The sequence below is a fragment of the Cetorhinus maximus genome, chromosome 19 (assembly GCF_964194155.1).
Source record: "Cetorhinus maximus chromosome 19, sCetMax3.hap1.1, whole genome shotgun sequence".
Classification (NCBI taxonomy): Eukaryota; Metazoa; Chordata; class Chondrichthyes; order Lamniformes; family Cetorhinidae; genus Cetorhinus; species Cetorhinus maximus.
The window spans coordinates 60,247,469-60,264,875 of record NC_135897.1 but is presented as its reverse complement, the minus strand read 5'-3'; the positions used below and the strand labels follow the sequence as shown (position 1 = coordinate 60,264,875).

At 44.6% G+C, this 17,407-nt stretch overlaps 1 protein-coding gene across 1 annotated transcript in view; it reads left to right on the top strand.

Annotated features, from left to right (window-relative positions):
• The window catches only part of LOC144694076 (intestinal-type alkaline phosphatase-like), a 54,952-nt gene that overhangs the window by 32,773 nt on the left and 4,772 nt on the right, over window positions 1–17,407 (top strand). Inside the window, exons 9-11 of the mRNA XM_078564435.1 lie at window positions 10,129–10,267; window positions 11,512–11,702; window positions 14,976–15,089. Of these exons, the coding sequence (XP_078420561.1) occupies window positions 10,129–10,267; window positions 11,512–11,702; window positions 14,976–15,089 (444 nt within the window). The remainder of the gene's footprint in view (window positions 1–10,128; window positions 10,268–11,511; window positions 11,703–14,975; window positions 15,090–17,407) is intronic.

Below are 17,407 nucleotides of genomic sequence, written 5' to 3'. Positions count from 1 at the left end.
CTCACACACACCCTCACATCACCATCAGGCTCACACCCTCTTGAGCTCATGTCCTCATCCTGTCCATGGCTCTGCTCACCATATAAACATTCCATGCAGTGCCATGTGTCCTGCTCACACACTCTCCATTTTTTTTCATGCAGGAGAAGCTGGCTCACAATAGCAGAAAGAGGTCCCAGATCAGGGGTGGAGTGGCCCACATTAGACCCCCCACTCACTTTGAGGAGTGTGCCATCATGCTGACTGGTGAAAATGTGGACCCTGCCTGCAGTGACGGTGAGGTCGGTGGTGAACACCCTCGTGGGGATCCTGCAGCACATCATCCCTCTCTCAAGGCAACTGTGAGTGTTCTTTCTCCTGATTTTAACTCTGCTGCCATGCATTAATTATATCTACTTTGGTTCACAGGGAGCTCTGCCAAGCGAGTGACACCCTCAGCCAGCCAGTCCTTCAGCTCCATCCAGGCCCACACCTCCAGCGAAGAGGACACCTCCTCCATTGAAGAGCTGGAAATAAGCAGCCTGGAAGACCCATCACAGCGCTTACTGACATTTTCCACCAACGCAGAGACACACCTTGGTGGGACCTAGATCTAGAGCAGGCTCAGGTTCACAATCTGATGGTCACTGCACTAACATGTGTCTGTAGTAGGGGGAGACAAGTTCAGCCGAGCTCCCCAGCACTCAGAGGACTGCTAGGGAAGAAGCATCTGTCAGGTCCGTGTCAGATGACGAGCCTCTGGAATCGGCCTTCTAACTCATCATGGAAAGTCAGCAGAAGGCGAGGGAACATCACGCAGAGCTGTTGGAAGCCCTCAACATGAGTCGGAGGAGTGTTCCGCCTGCTCTCTGATCAAGTGGTGCCCACATATGGAGGTCTCCATGGGAAGGATGGCGGACGCCATAGAGATCCTGGTCCAGCAGAACACAGACGCGTGCTGATGGGTGTGTTCCTGTAGTGGCAATGTGAGAGGGAAACAGGGCACCTCAACATCCCTCTCAGGTGCTCTTTCCCTCGGGCTCTTGAAGGGAGGAGGAGTGGCAGCTGGACACCCCTGGGTCATCCACTCAGAAATCTTAGGGGCTGTCGTCTCCCTCCAAGCTCCCCTTGCCTGTGGCCTTCCTTAACCTCATCCTCTGTCACCTTAGAGGGAGCAGCTGGCCCACAGGAGGACAGCTAAAGCAAGCCAGGGCCCTCAAGGCCTCGGCTCTCCAGAGGACCCACGCCAAAATCATCAGAGGCAACAAGGCCAACCATTGCACGGGCTGTTTCCACTCCTGCTGCAGATGTCAGTGTAGCCCCTAGAAAAGCTAAGAAATTCTGATCACAAGTGGTTGCATGGGTGGACACATTTTGTCACTTTATAATCTGAAAATGAATTCACTTCCACTGAATAATATGTAATGGTGTCTTTCAGCTTCATTTTCAGACTTCATGAGTCCTCCCCCTGCACCACCCCCCACCCCACCACCCACCACCCCCCTCCACCCCACTAGCAGTCCAGCTGCGTGTAGCCAGACCACAAGTGATTCTGGAGGGAGAAGTGCGTGTGTGGCTGGGCCTTTCGCAGCCTCGTGCAGGCACTTCCCACACACGCAGAGCCTTTCTCCATCACACACATCTCAAAGTCCCGAGCATTTTCAATGCTGCCTGCTGGGGTTCACTTTCAGTTGTCCATCTGAGTTGACCTTCATCTCCACCCACCCACTGACCACACTCCCATGCAGCACCTGTGCCTGTCCAACATGAGGCTCTGCTCACTTTCAATTTCGGAAGCATGGTAGTTGCTAAATATGTTTTCAGCTCCCCTGCCCTTTGCCCCCCCCCCTCCCCCCACTCACCAATGTCCTCTCCCCCATCACTGTTGACCCCCCGGCATCACCTTCCACCTCCCCATTGTCACCTAACAACCAGAACCCTTTTCTTTCCAGGGTGTCCAGGTGAATGTGCACATTCCCTATCTTCCCAAGAATCCCACCCCCATCCACATGGACCTCGCCGACCTCCTCCTCCTTCCCACCCCCAGGGTCCATGTCTACCTCTGAGTCCCCACCATCCACCCTCACCGTCCCTTCTACCACTACTGTCGCACCCTCACCCTGCCACCCCACCCCACCAGCTCACTCTGCCCTCTCTCATAGTCACCATTCCCTCCCACCATACCCACCCTCGTTTCGCTCCCCAGGAGGCAGTCATCGACTTCCTAGACCCCTCCCTTGCACGTTCGCCTGGACATCCCACCTTCCCCTTACTCCTTCCTCCACCCTTACTCCTTCCTCCCCCCAGACTCATTCCTCCCCCGGTCTCCTTCACCACTCCAAACTCCCTTCCCTTACACCTTCCTCCCCCCTTACACCTACCTCCTCAGTTTCTGCATTCTCCCTGTTACACCCTCCCCCCTCCCAACCTCACCCCTGCCAATACCATCGTTCTCCCACTCCGTACCTCACCACCCCCCGACCATCATTCCCCCCTCTCCCCAACCTCACCCCCCTCCCCTTCCCCGGTACACCTTCCTCTCCCAGTCAAACCTAGACCTTGCTATCCACCCCCTCAATGATCATCAGTAGCAGACTGTGGCCAAGACCATGATGTCCCGAAGCAGACCCCAGACATCAACGGTGATTTTCCACCTTCTGTGAGCTGCTTCACTGCAGAGCCGTGTCCGTCAGAATCTACCCAGCATGCGATGCACGTGTTCCTCCAGGGTCCGGTGGCTGTAAGGCTGCAGCATCTTCTGCTCCTTGGATGTCCATGATGTGAGCAAAGCCCTAACGGTAAATCCTGGCTTCTGCACATCACACTTGTTAAGATGTGTTCTGGGCCGGCATGTTTTCCCGCGGACGTGGGCGGTAAATTTGGCGTGGGTGGTTGGGGGTGGGGTGGGGATGATTCTGGTGAACAGGATTTATAGTTAGATGCATTAAAATGATGTTTCCAACATGCGGCAGTGGGAAACGCAGCCCACCATTGATGGGTGGAGCGGATGATGGCAAACTGGTTTCATGACGGCATGAAACTAATATTTAGCCTTCCCGCCAGATTGTCTGCTCATGTCAGCCATGACACCCGACGCCAACAGGGATGGAAAATTCCTTCCTCTGTGTCGCCAGATGCAAATGGAACATAGTAGCTGCTGTAAGCCAGCGTCCTTTCAAATAACTTCATTACATAAGTATGTCCGGCCAATTACATTATAAATGAATATTTTATATAACACATCTTCAAAGCAATATTAAATTGTACAATATCGTTCTTTTCTGTCGCTAACTTGTAAGTTCCTACATTCTACCCTCCCGAAACTTGAGGTCATCCAAAACTCTGCTGCCCATGTGCTAGCTCACAGCAAACCCCTAGGGATCCTTTTATCCCATTAAAGACTATACATAAATAAAAGTTGTTGCAAACAATTAAATTATATTTAGAGAACAGAACAAAGAGATGTTAATTTATTTCTAAAGAAATTATTTTAAAACACACCAATTTACAAATTTCTCTTAACAGAAGCTTGAGCTTCAAATTTAACTCCACACATGTTTTGGGCAGGCGGTGTTAGTGAGAAACTTGCCCACTGCAGCAGAAAATAGACCCTGGATCTCATTGTAATCTGATGAGAAGGTTTCCCACCCATCTGGCTGATACAACAGGCAAGGCTTTGATATTGCAATTTCCAGTGGGTCAGCCAGAGGTGATTTTAAAATGTGAATGAGCCTCTTAAGAGAAGGTTGCAATCCTGTTTGGTTGATTTTGTTCAGGAAGAAACTGTGTAGGTAAGTTGCGAGAAAACTCCATGCATCTCGGAAGCTTCCTTGGGAGTTTTCATAGTTAAGGTGAGGGTGGACAGAACTTCTCTTTCCAGGCATTAATGGATGAACAACACACCTTTCTCCCCTTCCCCAGCACACTCACCTCCATCATACAGCAAATGTGCACACTGAAACCACTTTCATTATTATTCCAAACATACTCTCACTCCTACAAAAGCAAAATACTGATGCACATGCTGCAAATATGAAATAATATCAGAAATGCTGGAAATATTCAGCAGATCAGACAGGCTTCTGTGGAGAGAGAAAGAAGTTAAGCGAAATTTTACATTCCCCTGCCAGCTCATGAAGGGCCTGCCGTCTACCCACCTGCTCCCCCCCCAACCCTGACCTGTTTCCCATTTTACAGGGGGCAGTGGAGGTGTTGAATGGTCTACCTGCCCTCAGGCCTACTGAGGCCTTTAAATATTTAATTAATGGCCACTTAAGTGTTTCATCCCGCCCCCGCTGCTATTTTACCCATGCCAAGTGGGTAGTCCTGGTGCTTTAGCTACACTGGCTGATGTTGGGTGTAACTCCTATGGGGGGGGATCCCCTGTGCCCATCAGAGACACTCTGCCTCCTTCCTCTAAGGCCATACCACCCCCCCATTTAAACCTTCCCCCTCCCCCCAGCCTCTCCAACCCTCTGTGCTCACAGTCACGCACCTGGGCTCTCAGAGCTATAATCAATAACTTAGAATTTCCTGTGGCAGCATAACCAGGAATTCAGATTTTTGCCAGTTTGTACACCAATTTTGCAAATGCCAATTTACACTGAATTTTTTTTGTAGAATTAGACTACTCTGCAGCAATCCTCTATGTCACCGAGTTACAAAGGGTATCAGCTCCAGCCATGGCCCATGGCTCATGTCAGGAACTTGTATAAGACACAGAGTTAACCTATAATGAGAGTAATGCCATCACCAGAAATATCATTGAAGAGACCAATAGCATGCTCAAGCAATGCTTCCACAATTTGCACCATTCAAGAGGTGCTCTGCAGTCCACCACTGAGTTTCCAGATTTATTGACATCCGCTGCATAACGTTATGATAATGAGGAATCAGCCTTTACCACCACCCGGTAAGCAGGTAGTGGAGGAGGAGGTGGAGCAAGAAGAAGAGTAGCATGAAAAGGAGGAAGAGCAGGAACAGCTTTACTGATAATGACTGTGGCTGCCAGAGCTCTCCAAGAACTCAGCCATGAGCGCTTCATGTGAACCTTTCCTCCCAACCCTAATATACAAACAGTCCTGCAATCCTTATCACTATCATCCTTAACACTACCATCTGATTGCCTTCCTTCACTCGTGTCTTGTGGCTCTTACACTCACCTTATTACAAATAATAATATAAACACCAAATACAGAAGAATATGCAGAATTTCTATTCCATATGTGAATAATAGTCAACAGGAAAATTAACAATAATCTTTGGGGAATTCCTTAGTGCCTGTCTTGTATGCTTGATTACCTACCCTAGTGCTCCTATGAAGTGTAATGGAGATTCAACAAAATATTTCAGAATTCTCAAAGTACCTGTGTTCCATTGAGAAGTTAAAAATTCCACAGCAAAAGAAATCCATCTGTGGCTAACTAAAGAGGTTAAGGAGAGTATGAGATTAAAAGTATGAGATTTATAATATTGCCAAGAAGAGTAGTAAGCCTGAGGGTGGGGAGAGTTTTAGATACCAACAAAGGATGACCAAAAAATTGATAAAGAGGGAGAAAATAGAAAATGAGAGTAAATGAAAGCTTCCACAAATATATGAAAAGGAAGAAAATAGCACAAGTCATTTTGCCTCCTTTGAAGGCTGAGACAGGAGGAACGATAATGAGGAATGGGATGGCATTAGAGTTACATTTTGTATCTCTCTTCTCATTAGGAGACACAAAACGCATAGCGTTATTAGGGCACCAAAGGTCTACTGAGAGTGAGGAACTTAAAGTAATTAATATTAGTCAAGAAAAGATACTGGAGAAATTAATGGACTGAAAGCTGACAAATCCCCTGGAGCTGATGGCCTACATCCAAGGGTTCTAAAAGAGGAAGCTGCAGAGGTAGTGGAAACACTTGTCGTGATCTTGCGAAATTCTCCAGATTCTGGGACGGTCCCAGTGGAAGATATTAATATAACACAACTATTCAAGAAACGAAGGAAAAGGAAAAATGGGGACCTCCAGTTAGTCTGACATCAGTCTGGGAAAATACCGGAACCATTATTAACGAAGTATAACAGAGAAAATTACAATATGATTGGGCAGAGTAAACATGGTTTTATGAAACAGAAATCTTGTTTGATAAATCTATGAGAGGATGCAACTAGTAGGGTAATAAAGGGGATGTAGTATATTCAGATATTCAAATGATATTCAATAAGGTGCCATACAAATGGTTGTTTTACAAGATAAGGACTTATGGGGTATAATTTTCCCCCCCGTTGGGGGGGTTGTGCGGGGGCAGGCGGGAGCAGGTGCAGACGTGATCGGCGCCCCCGATCGGGTCCACACCACCATTTTATGTGGGCGGGCCAATTAAGGCCTGCCTGGCGTGATGTCCACCCAGAAGTGCTGAATGCTCCCTGTGTCACATGAGCTGGGACATGTCAATGAACATTAATGAAAAAATTTATTTAATTTATAAACCTTTCATGAAACCTCATCCTGCCCGTGGACGAGGTTCCATGAAAAATGTGAAGGCCGCCGGGGCTCTTTGCCTGTTCAGTTTATTAGTTTAATTGATAATTAAATGGCCTTAATAGGCCTTTGACAGTTTGGCGGAAGCGCAGCCGACTCAGCTACATGCCCGCCGAACTGAAAATCTAAATGATGCGTGATGACATTGGGACGCACGCCCAACGTCACCGCACGTCATTTTACGTGTCAGCGAGCGGGCCCCGCCCCCGCTTGCCGACCCAAAAATTCTGTTCATGGTGTTAGAGGTAGTATATTGGCATGCAGAGAGGATTGGTCAAAGAACAAAGAAAATAGAGTAGTAATAGATGGGTAATTTTCAAGTTGGCAGGCTGTTACTAGTGAAGTGGCACAAGAATCAGTTCTTGAGTCTCAGCTACTTAAAATCTATATCAATGACTTTGATGAAGGAACCGAGTGTAATATATCAAAATTTGATGATACAAAGCTGGGCGGGACAGTAAGCTGTGAGGAGGGCACAAAGGACTGAATTTTCCTGGCTTAAGTTTTTTTTCGGCCACTGAGTCAATTTTCAGGTCATGAACCTGATCTCTGGAGTAGTGGGCCTACCAGTTGCTCTTTGTCAGGGCGAACCAATTAGGAGTCGGCCTCCGGATTTCTCTCCTGCCCTCAATAGATGGTCGAGATTACATTTTATCAGAAGAAGGATTTCTAATTAAAGGGACCAAGATTCAGAGAATCTCACCAGGGTGGATCTTTTAAGCTGCAGCACCCACAGGATCGGTGGGTAAAAAGCTGGCCCCCTGAGTTTTCCACTCTTACCTGGAGATCCATCTAAGGGAGAAGAGGGTCTTCAGTGTGGTGAGCTCCTCTAAGGCCTGGAGGCAGAGGGCACTTTCTTCAACCAAGCAGACATGGCTGGAAGTTGTTAAGGGATTAAGCAGCGGCAGTATGCCCCCTCTAATCTGGCGACAGTGTACCAGGAGGACCTGGGACCTTAGGATAGCATGACAGGTAAGTGGCATTACACTGTCAGATGCCAAGCCCCACACTCTGAATGCACAGCATTCTCCTACACAGCAAGTCTCAGGTCAAGACACGTTGTCCACTTATTCCACTTGCTGCAGGCATGTACATCCCCATCTGAACAGCCAAAACTCAAAATGACCCTCAATGTACTTGCACCCATGCCTCACAGTCATCTTCACTTTCTGAACACAAACCATCCCTAACAATCTCACTACCCTGCTTTCTCTCCTTGCAGAAGGAGAGATCGTACAAGTGAATAAGTGTCAGAGATGCAGGGTGGTGGGATGCAGGGGGCGGTGGGCCTTCTATGACAAAACCTTGTTGGTATTGTGTCCAGCTGGTTCACTGGTAAGGCAGTCTTGCACCAGGAGGAAGAAAATGTCAGCAGTGATCTGCCATGACAGGCTGAGCCTTATGAGACACTGGTGCTTGCACCTGTTGGGTTAGCTGCTCCTCTAGTAGGGTCTCGCCTCCTAGCACCTGCATCTCCCTGGTCATCCCCACTGTCCTGTCGAGGTGCATGCGGCTGTGGAAAAAGCACGTACAGCTCCCATGCCACTCTGAAAGCTGGTAGCAGCAAAGGGCAGCTAGGTGGGTGAAGTGCTGGTCAGGTGAAGCCCATTCCAAGTAGTTGGCACTCGCCCATCAAGCAATAACAGCACTCTGACAGAAGGAATGCCTTGTAAGACACCATCTCAGTCTGGCCATTCCTGCACCTCTTCAGTACAACTGATCAAAGCCTTCACAACTTGTCAGTTTCACTGATGCAGTCCCTCTGGCTATGCCCTCACCTTCTCTTCACTGCCGGGTTAGAAACACAGTGTAACACTGCTTTCCTTTTTGCCTCCTTAATGACTTCAATTGCTTTCTCGCCTGGGACATGGCCATTCCCGACTCCTCCACCAACCCACCATAGGGAGAAGCAGCTGGAGGTAGGAACATGCTGACAAACCAGCCCAATGCATTTTTTCTACCTCCAAATCCACCTCCAAGGGCCTGGGAAAATTCCCATCCCACCTCTTCCCCACCCAAGTGTCTGTAAAGGGATATTGTCAGGTTAAGTGAATGGGAAAGAATGTGGCAGTTGGAGTATGATGCAAGGAAAGGCAAGATTATTCATTTTGCTAGGAGTGATAGAAAAAGAAAATATTTTTGAAATGATGACAAACTATTAAATGTTGGTGTTCGTAGGGATTTGTCTTTGTACAAGAAGAACAAAGTTAACATGCTGGTATAGTGAGCAATAAGATAGGTAGATGGTAAGCTGGTGTTTATTTCAGGGTGGTTCGAGTACTGGAGTATGGAAGTCGTGCTGCAATTGAACAGGACTCTGGTGCGACCTCAACTGAAGTCCTACGTACAGTTTTGGGGCAGAATTTTACGTTCCCTCACCTGCGGGTTTGTAGGCAGTGGATAAGCGTAAAATTTATCAGATGCCCTTCCCAACAGGTTCCCACACCCTGACTTCTCTGCAATTTTACACTGGGATGGGCGAGACCCACCTGCCCTTGCCCCAACTGAGGTCCTTAAGTGGCCAATTATTGACCACTTAAGGGCCGTTTCCCACTCAGCCTCAATTTCAGGCGGGTGGGAGGAGTTCCAGTTATGGGGGAAGCCCAAAAATAAATCGGGTTCAGGCCATCAGCAGGCCCCTTTTACTTTGGGTGCCCCCCCATAAGATCTGATAACCACAGGTCCTCCCCCTGCCCCCTGGGCACTCCACTGACACCCCAATCGCCTTCTGTCAATACCTCCAGACATCCCCTACCCTCCCCGCCCTGAGACCCTCGAAACCTACCTGTTTCTGGAATCCCGATTCTTACAGTCCCAGTCCTGGCCACTGCAGCTTCTGGCATGGCACAGACAAGCGAGATGTCAGCCAATCAGGTTAACTGGCTGCTCCGTAAGGTGGGACCTCCGCCTGAGTGAGGAGCGGAAGTCCCGTCTCCAGCCAATTAATGCATATTGTAGTGTGAAATTGCTGCAGGACAGGCGGTGTTGACAGGGATGTGTTTCCCGCCGACACTTCAGATGGCAGGAAGGGAAACCCCACCATCCTAAAAATCCTGGCCTTGGTCTCTGTACTGAAGGAAGTACATACTTGCCTTAGAGCAGGTGCAACAAAAGGTTCACAATTGATTGCTGAGATGAGATGGGTGTCCTATAAGGAAAGATTGAGTAGAATAGATCTGTACTCTCTGGAATTTAGAGGACTAGAGAGAAAGTGTTCCCATTGGGTTGAGAACCAGAGGACACAAATTTAAAATGATTGGCAAAAGAGGTAAAGGCGGCATGAGGGTTTTTTTTCAAGGTTACAATCTGGAATGCACTGCTCAAAAGGGTGGTGGAGGCAGAATCAATTGTAGCTTTCGAAAAGGAATTGGATAGACACCTGAAGAAAGAGAATTTGCAGGGCTATGCTGAGAGGGCCAAACAGGGGGACTAGCTAAATTGCTCTTGCAGAGTTTTGCATGAGCTTAAAGGTTGAATGGCTTTTTTTCTGTGCTATAACCATTCCATGACTCGATGTATTAAGACTTAGCAGTGCACTTTTTAGCATTTTACAGACGAACCTTTCTCCACAAATATTCAATATTACAAAATAATGAATAAATGACATCTCTCCTTTCAATTTTAGGTTTGTTTGAACCCAAGGATATGAAATTTGAGTTAAACCGAAATAAGACTATGGATCCTTCGATTGTTGAAATGACTGATAAAGCCATTAGAATTCTTCGTAATAACCCCAAAGGATTTTTCCTGTTTGTTGAAGATAAGTAGTTTAAACCTTTGTTAGATTTGCTGAAAAATATTGTGTGTTATAGCTTTCCAGAATAATTACACAATGTTCAAAGCAATTTTCCTCTTCATGTCATTGGAGTTGAAATAACTTTTGGAGAATGAAGCATTGTTCACTGTCAGTTTGGTAATTAATACTTATAAATTAGTATGAGTTGTTGATGATGATGCAAGACACCTCAGCATTATTAATGACCGTGATGGAAATTATTGTCATGGTTACACATTTAAGTGCCAGTGTCTGATAATGGTTGTATTTATCAGCCAGTTTAGTAAAATGAGTTGGAATACTATACGTTCACCACCAAGGGCCTGGAGTTGAATCTAGCCCAACCAAATGGGATGAAAGTCTATTCTTTCTGATGATTGTATGGTGTGAATTCACAGCAGAAATATTGCACTAAATTGGCAATGTCATCCCCAAGAACTGATGATGGCTGACAAGGTTACACTTGTAGTTTACTTCAAGCCACAGTAAACAGCACTTTAGAACAGAAACCCTGAGTAATTTTTCTCCCTCCAGCCAAGGGCACAGTAACCATTTATCACTCTGTTGTTGCTGCCTGTGCTGAGATTGGATAATTCAACATAGTCTTGGGATTACAAATGGAAACTTCCATTTTAAAATCCTGTGTAATATTACCAGAATCAAGAGGATATACCCATTAAGAAAGATTGAACAGGTTGAAACTCTTAATTCTGGAAAAGAAAAGACTGATGGAATACTGGAAAGAGGTCTTTATTATGGAAGGTTTTGACAGGACATATGTAAAGAAACTGTTTCCACTTGTGTAGGAGTCCAAAACTAGGGGTCATAAATATAAAATGGTCACTAATAAATGAAATAGGGATTTCGGGAGGAACAACTTTACCCAGAGAGTGGTTGGAGTATGGAATCCACTAGCAGATGGAACAATTGAGGTGAATAACTTGAGTGTATTTAAGGGAAAACTAGGTAAACATGTGGGGAGAAAGGAATAGAAGGTTATGGTGTTAGGGTTAGATGGAGAGTTGGGAGGAGGTTTGTGTGGAACATAAACTAGTTAAGCTGAATGCCCTGTTTTTGTATTGTAAATTCTATGTAATTTTATGTAAGGTCACAATTGTAGATTTGTGATTAAGGGACACTTTTGAGGATGGAACTTTTCTCTTGAGCTGAACCATAAGCTTATCTGAATTGGGTGTTCACGAGTACTAAATCAGTTTTTATGTTTTTATTAAGTGGGAGAATTGATCATGGACACCATGATGGAAAAGCGATGCTAGCTTTAACTGAAGCAGTTAAATTTGATGAAGCTATTGAGAGAGCCGGTCACCTGACAAGTGATTTTGACACCCTCTCTGTAGTAACTGCAGATCATTCACATATGTTTGCCTTTGGTGGAAAAGCTCTTCGTGGCAATCCAATATTTGGTGAGTGTCAGTACATTCCCTACATTGGTAAAAGAAAGGCCTAACTGTGCTTTGAATTAGTGCATTTTGTTCAATAACATTACTGTGAAACTCCTTGGGATGTTTTGCTACATTAAAGGCACCATTTAAATGCAAATTGCTGCTGTTATTATTGAATGGAATTCGGTTGTTTAAAAAACTTTTAAAAACATTTTGCAGTTCCGCAAAAATATTTAAAGAACAAAATTTCTGTGTGAGAAACTTGGTTTAATTTTACAGGAAAAATTAGTGAAATCATAAATTGCTACAAGTTATAATGAGCTATATTTATTCAAACTTGCTAGCACAAAACATTGGCATCTGAGTTCATTTAGAATGAATTAACAAATTAGTTTGATAACTCAGAATTTGAAAGCTAATCACCGGCACAATTTTAACTTCAATCTCCTCTCCAATATTGAGGACCATTATCTTTTGGGTGCTATGTTTAACAATTGTAAAGACATTCTCTATAAATGGCCTTACAATTTTGGTAAATATTGTGCACAAAAGTAATTTTCCATCTATCTTTTCAACTAATATCGGCTGAACTGCAGCCATTGTTGATTTTGTTCTTTAAAGTTGTCCATTGGTTGAATTTCATCCAGATGTTGAATTTGAATGATTGTGATTCTTCTGTATTGGTGAGTAATTCTTGTTTCCTGATCTCTTGTTTGGTTATATATTATGATCATTAAGCATCAATCTTGTGACACTGTCTTCAGACCAATTAATGATGACCTTCTTGACAAATAACTTCTCAGTAGATTTTATCCAAAAGATCAATCTTGATGGTATAAAATGGTACCCTTCCACGCTCCAAATATCAGCGATTCTCCTCAGGAGCTAGCTTCGTACATGGATAATCACAGGAGTAGTTGAGTAACGGTATTGTCAGTAGCAGTTCTGGGTCACCACATAGCTCAATTCATAGAATGATTTACCAGCACTGTGCATTTTCTGAGGGGTGAAGAAAAATTGTACTCGTCAAAGTAGTGGATCACCAGGCCTAAATTTTTCAGGCAGCAGGCAGGCTTGGCGGGAGCAGGCCGGGGCAGGCGTGGAGCCGATTACCGCCCGTGATCAGCTCCGCGCTGCCATTTTACGTGGGCGGGCCAATTAAGGTCCGCCCAGCGTAAGATGCGAGTGGTAGTGCTCAGCGCTACCTGTGCAGGCAGGGGGAGAAGAGAGAGTCAGGGCGCGAAGCTGCCTCAGGGAGATTGAATCGCTACTGAAAATATTAAATACATGGAGTAAGAATTTATTTAAACATGTCCCATCTCATGTGACTGTGTCACATGAAATGGGACCTGTTTTTGTATGTAGGAATCGGCTGCGCGCCTGCTGATCTGAAAATCTAAATCATGCCGGAACACATGCCCAATGTATCCCTGCGTCATTTTACGCGTCGGCAAGTGGGCTCCGCCCCTGCTTGCTGACCGGAAAAACCTGCCCCAGGTGTGTTTTCGAGGTAAATCCATAATAGCATAGTCATCTATCAACTCTGGATAGAGCAGGTTTGATGGACTAAATGGCCTATTCACACTGTGAATTTTCTAATGTTGCCTTCAACAAGGTTTAACAGGCTTTACAAGCAATTTTTGTCAAACTTTCATTTGCATATTTTAATATCAGATTAAGACTCAGAATTACAGAATTTTAACGGCATAGAAGGAAGCCATTTGGCCCATCATGTCTGCACCGGCTCTCCAAATGAGCATTATGACCTAGTGCCATTGACCTGTCTTTTCCCCGTACCACTGCACATTGTTTCTATTCAAATAATCATCTAATGCTCTCTTGAATGCCTTGATTGAACCTGCCTCCACCACACTTCCAGGTAGTGCATTCCAGACCCGAACCACTCGTTGTGTGAAGAAGTTTCTTCTCACGTCACATTTGCTTCTTTTATAGTCGCTTTAAATCTGTGCTCTCTCATTCTTGATCCTTTTACGAGCCAGAACAACTTCTGCCTATCTACTCTGTCCAGCCCCCTCATGATTTTGAACATCTCTATCAAATCTCCTCTTAGCCTTCTTCTCTCCAAGGAGAACAGTCCCAAACTTTCCAATCTATCCTCATAGCTGAAGTTTCTCATCCCTGGAACCATTCTTGTAAACCTCTTCTGCACTCTCTCCAATGTCTTCACATCCGCCCAGAACTGTACACAATACTCTAGCTGAGGCCAAAGCAGAGATAAAAATCTTTTAAAGCTTTTTGCTAATCTTGATCCTCTATTTACCCTCATTTGCTTTTTCTTTAAACATAACACCCAGAGAAATAAATGGGCCACAGCTGTTCAGTCACCTAAAGATTTTTGCTGTGAAGACATGGCATTTGATTTTACACAATTGATGCAATCAGAATTGAGATTGGCAAGTTGTCTGTAATTTATATAATGTCACATCTGAGTGATTAAGCTGATCATGAGACATTAACTGAAGCTTTGAGAATCAAATTACACCAAGGTTAATATCTAGTTTCAAAGCTTAAAATTTACTTTTCAAATTTAGTAATTATCATCATTGTTATGCATATGATTGTTTACATTTGATATACAAAATGGTTTATTCCTTCGATTGTATTTAGGCTTGTGTTAAAAGTATGCTTGTTTTACAATATATCTAGACATTAGATTTAAGTTATAATTCTATGCATTAATGATCACTGGGAGGAAAATCTACTCAGAGTGCATGTGCCATTGTGGAGACAAGTGAATAGTACAAATTGGTCTTGTAACACTCAGTTAAATGTAAGAATGAATTTTAAATTGGTTTAAAAAGTTCTGTTTGGAATATTACCCCCAATTGTACACACATGAAATATAATTTTTACTGACCTTTTATCTACCAGTTTGAATTTTAAAAGCTGAACTTGAAGTTAAAATTACAAATCTTCTGCAGAAGGAATTGTGCGAGATTAGTTCTTTGCTAGTCCACAGTCAGTTTTGTGCTTTGCTTGTTTGGGGTTATTTTTTTAAAATTGAAACTAAATGTGTAATAAATGATCTTAAAAGTTGAGTGTTAATTCAACAGTACATTTTACATTTTTGTTGTTAACACTGTTGAATTGAACCAAACTACAGTGTTTCCTAATTGTGGCAACTCTACATGTGGTTGATACACACAGGAAATAAATTGAGTTACATTTTGTTTACAGTATTGCTATGGCTAGCATCAATTACTGAATGCATGTATTGGTTAGGTAGCTGTGAATCAATGAATAATAAACAATATTTTCAATTATTTAATATAGGACTGGCACCTTCATTGGCTACGGATAGAAAGCCATTTACAAGTATCTTGTATGGAAATGGACCCGGCTATGCAATCAGTAACAGCAGACCAAACATAACCTCAATTGACTATAGTAAGAAAGTCTGAGTTTTACATCTGTTGCGCTTTATGGATTAAGATGAGCATTATAGTATTTAAATGCTACATTGGCTAGACCATTTTACCACCAAACTGCCTGTATTAATTAAGGCACATTAAAGTCTGTTTATATTACTACAACAGGAGTTAGTTCGGTTTAATAGTTTAAAGTTGAAGTTAATTTCAGAATAAAAACTTTCGTCATTTCAGGAGGATTTAATCTGGCACTTATATATTGGACTACTCTAAGCAATTAATGTGAATTTCCATACAGTATTGGATCCCCTTGGCTTTGCCCTTGAAAAGCTAGAACAAAGAAAATTTCCCTGAGTGCATTGGTGATGTCCTGGGCTTAGATATAGGGATTTGCAGCTTCTGGAATTTATGTAGCTCTATTTCGTGGTATATCTCTGTACCTTCAGAATGGTCTGTCACAGAATACTGATGCTGATCATAACTAGGCTGTGTTTATTGGTGCCGCAACATTAGGGGGAGCACATCCTGCACATGTAAATGGAAAGATGTAAGGATCAGTTACGCATGCACTGGCAGTCACAGCGCAGGCTGAGTGATGCCTTTCCAGTCAGCAGCAGGAGTTACAGTGATTGAACGTAATGTACGGGCAGTAATTTTATCAAGGGGGAAAGGGACAGGAAAGGTCCCAGTGGATTGGAAAACTGCAAATGTAATGCCTCTATTCAGGAAAGGAGGGAGTCAGAAAGCAGGCAGTATTAAGGAAGTAATAGCAGGACATTTAGAAAATCATAATACAATCAGGCAAAGTCAATATGGTTTTGTGAAAGGGAAATCATGTTTGACAATTTTTTTTGAGTTCTTTGAAGATGTAACAAGCAGGGTGGCTAAAGGGGAGCCAATAGATGTAGGCCTGGATTTTCGCCACAAACGAGAGCCTCTCCATCATGGCAAAAATGGCAGAAGTGCCCAAAAGCCGCAAGTGCCGCCCTGGAACATGCGCTTCCTATTTTCATGGGGGAGGGAATGGGAGTGGTTCATGTTGTTATAAGGCTTTATGTAGGTGAAGGAATGTAATTGTCGTAAATGGGTTTTTATGAATGAGAGTTTTTTTCAGTCTAGTGAAGTCTGAAATAAATGCTTAGAACTTCCCATTTTATCTCATCACTGAGGTCTGCCCATGGTGGATACTGGGTGAGTTAGCATGGTGGGTGGTGGGTGTGGTAGGTGTAAGGGCAAAGGGTGGTGGGTGGGGGGCATGGATTGGCATCAGTTGGCATTGGGGCTATAAAGGGCCTTGGGATCGGTACGGTGGTATAGGTTGGCATGGATTGGCATCAGTTGGCATCGGGGCTATAAAGGGCCTTGGGATCGGTACGGTGGTATAGGTTGGCATGGAGGATATGAGAAGCCATGGAGGGTGGGTACAGGGATGTAGGTTGACATGGAGGGTAGGAGTGTGTGGGCTGTGAGGAATGAAGGCTGGAGGGCTGTTTCATGTTTAATTCTGTTTAAAAAAAAGAATTGGACGCAATACCAGAGTCCTCAGGTAGGCCTTCCACCCAGCCCGCCTCTGCACCCAGCATCCTCCTCTGTACTTCCTAGGACACCTGCTCCAAATCCTATTCTAGCCCCAAACCCAGACCAAACATCTGCCGTCCGGACATCCATTTTTTAAAAGTTGGGTTTGCAGAACCAAGAATTCTCCCAACTCTGCACACTTGACTTGTGGATGAAAATCCAGGCCATAGACTATTTGGATTTCCAAAAGGCATTCAATAAGGTGCCACATAAAAGGTTATTACACAAGATAAGAGCTCATGACATTGGATAGAGGATTGGATAACTAACTGGAAACAGTGAGCAGAATTTTGTGAATTGAGTGGGGTTCCGACAGCAGCCAGAAATGTGTGTCAGCAACACTCACTGATGGCCGGTGGCACTTACCCCTTGATTTTACTGGGGGCAGTTCATTATTAAGCTGCCGCAGATTTGCTGTCCTATGCAGGATGGCTGGCGCCCCCAGAGATGCCAGCCCAATCAGAGGGCCAACATCTCAGCAGTGCCACCAGGAGTGGTGGTCGCTGCTGAGGCAGGCAGGAATCCGGATGTCTACACCATTAAATTTTAATAAAACTCAACTGATGGAGGGGAAGCCCCTTTGAGCCAAGCACTGGGGCCTCAGGGATTTGAATTCCCTGACTATGCCCCTCTCCACCTGGACTCCAGTTAGGAGGCCTCCTGCATTCAGTTTCCAGCCTTACCACTCAGTTGGGGGTTTGATCCCCTGTCAGCAAAATGCCGACAGCCTGGTAAAAATGACCATTAATGGGCTATTTC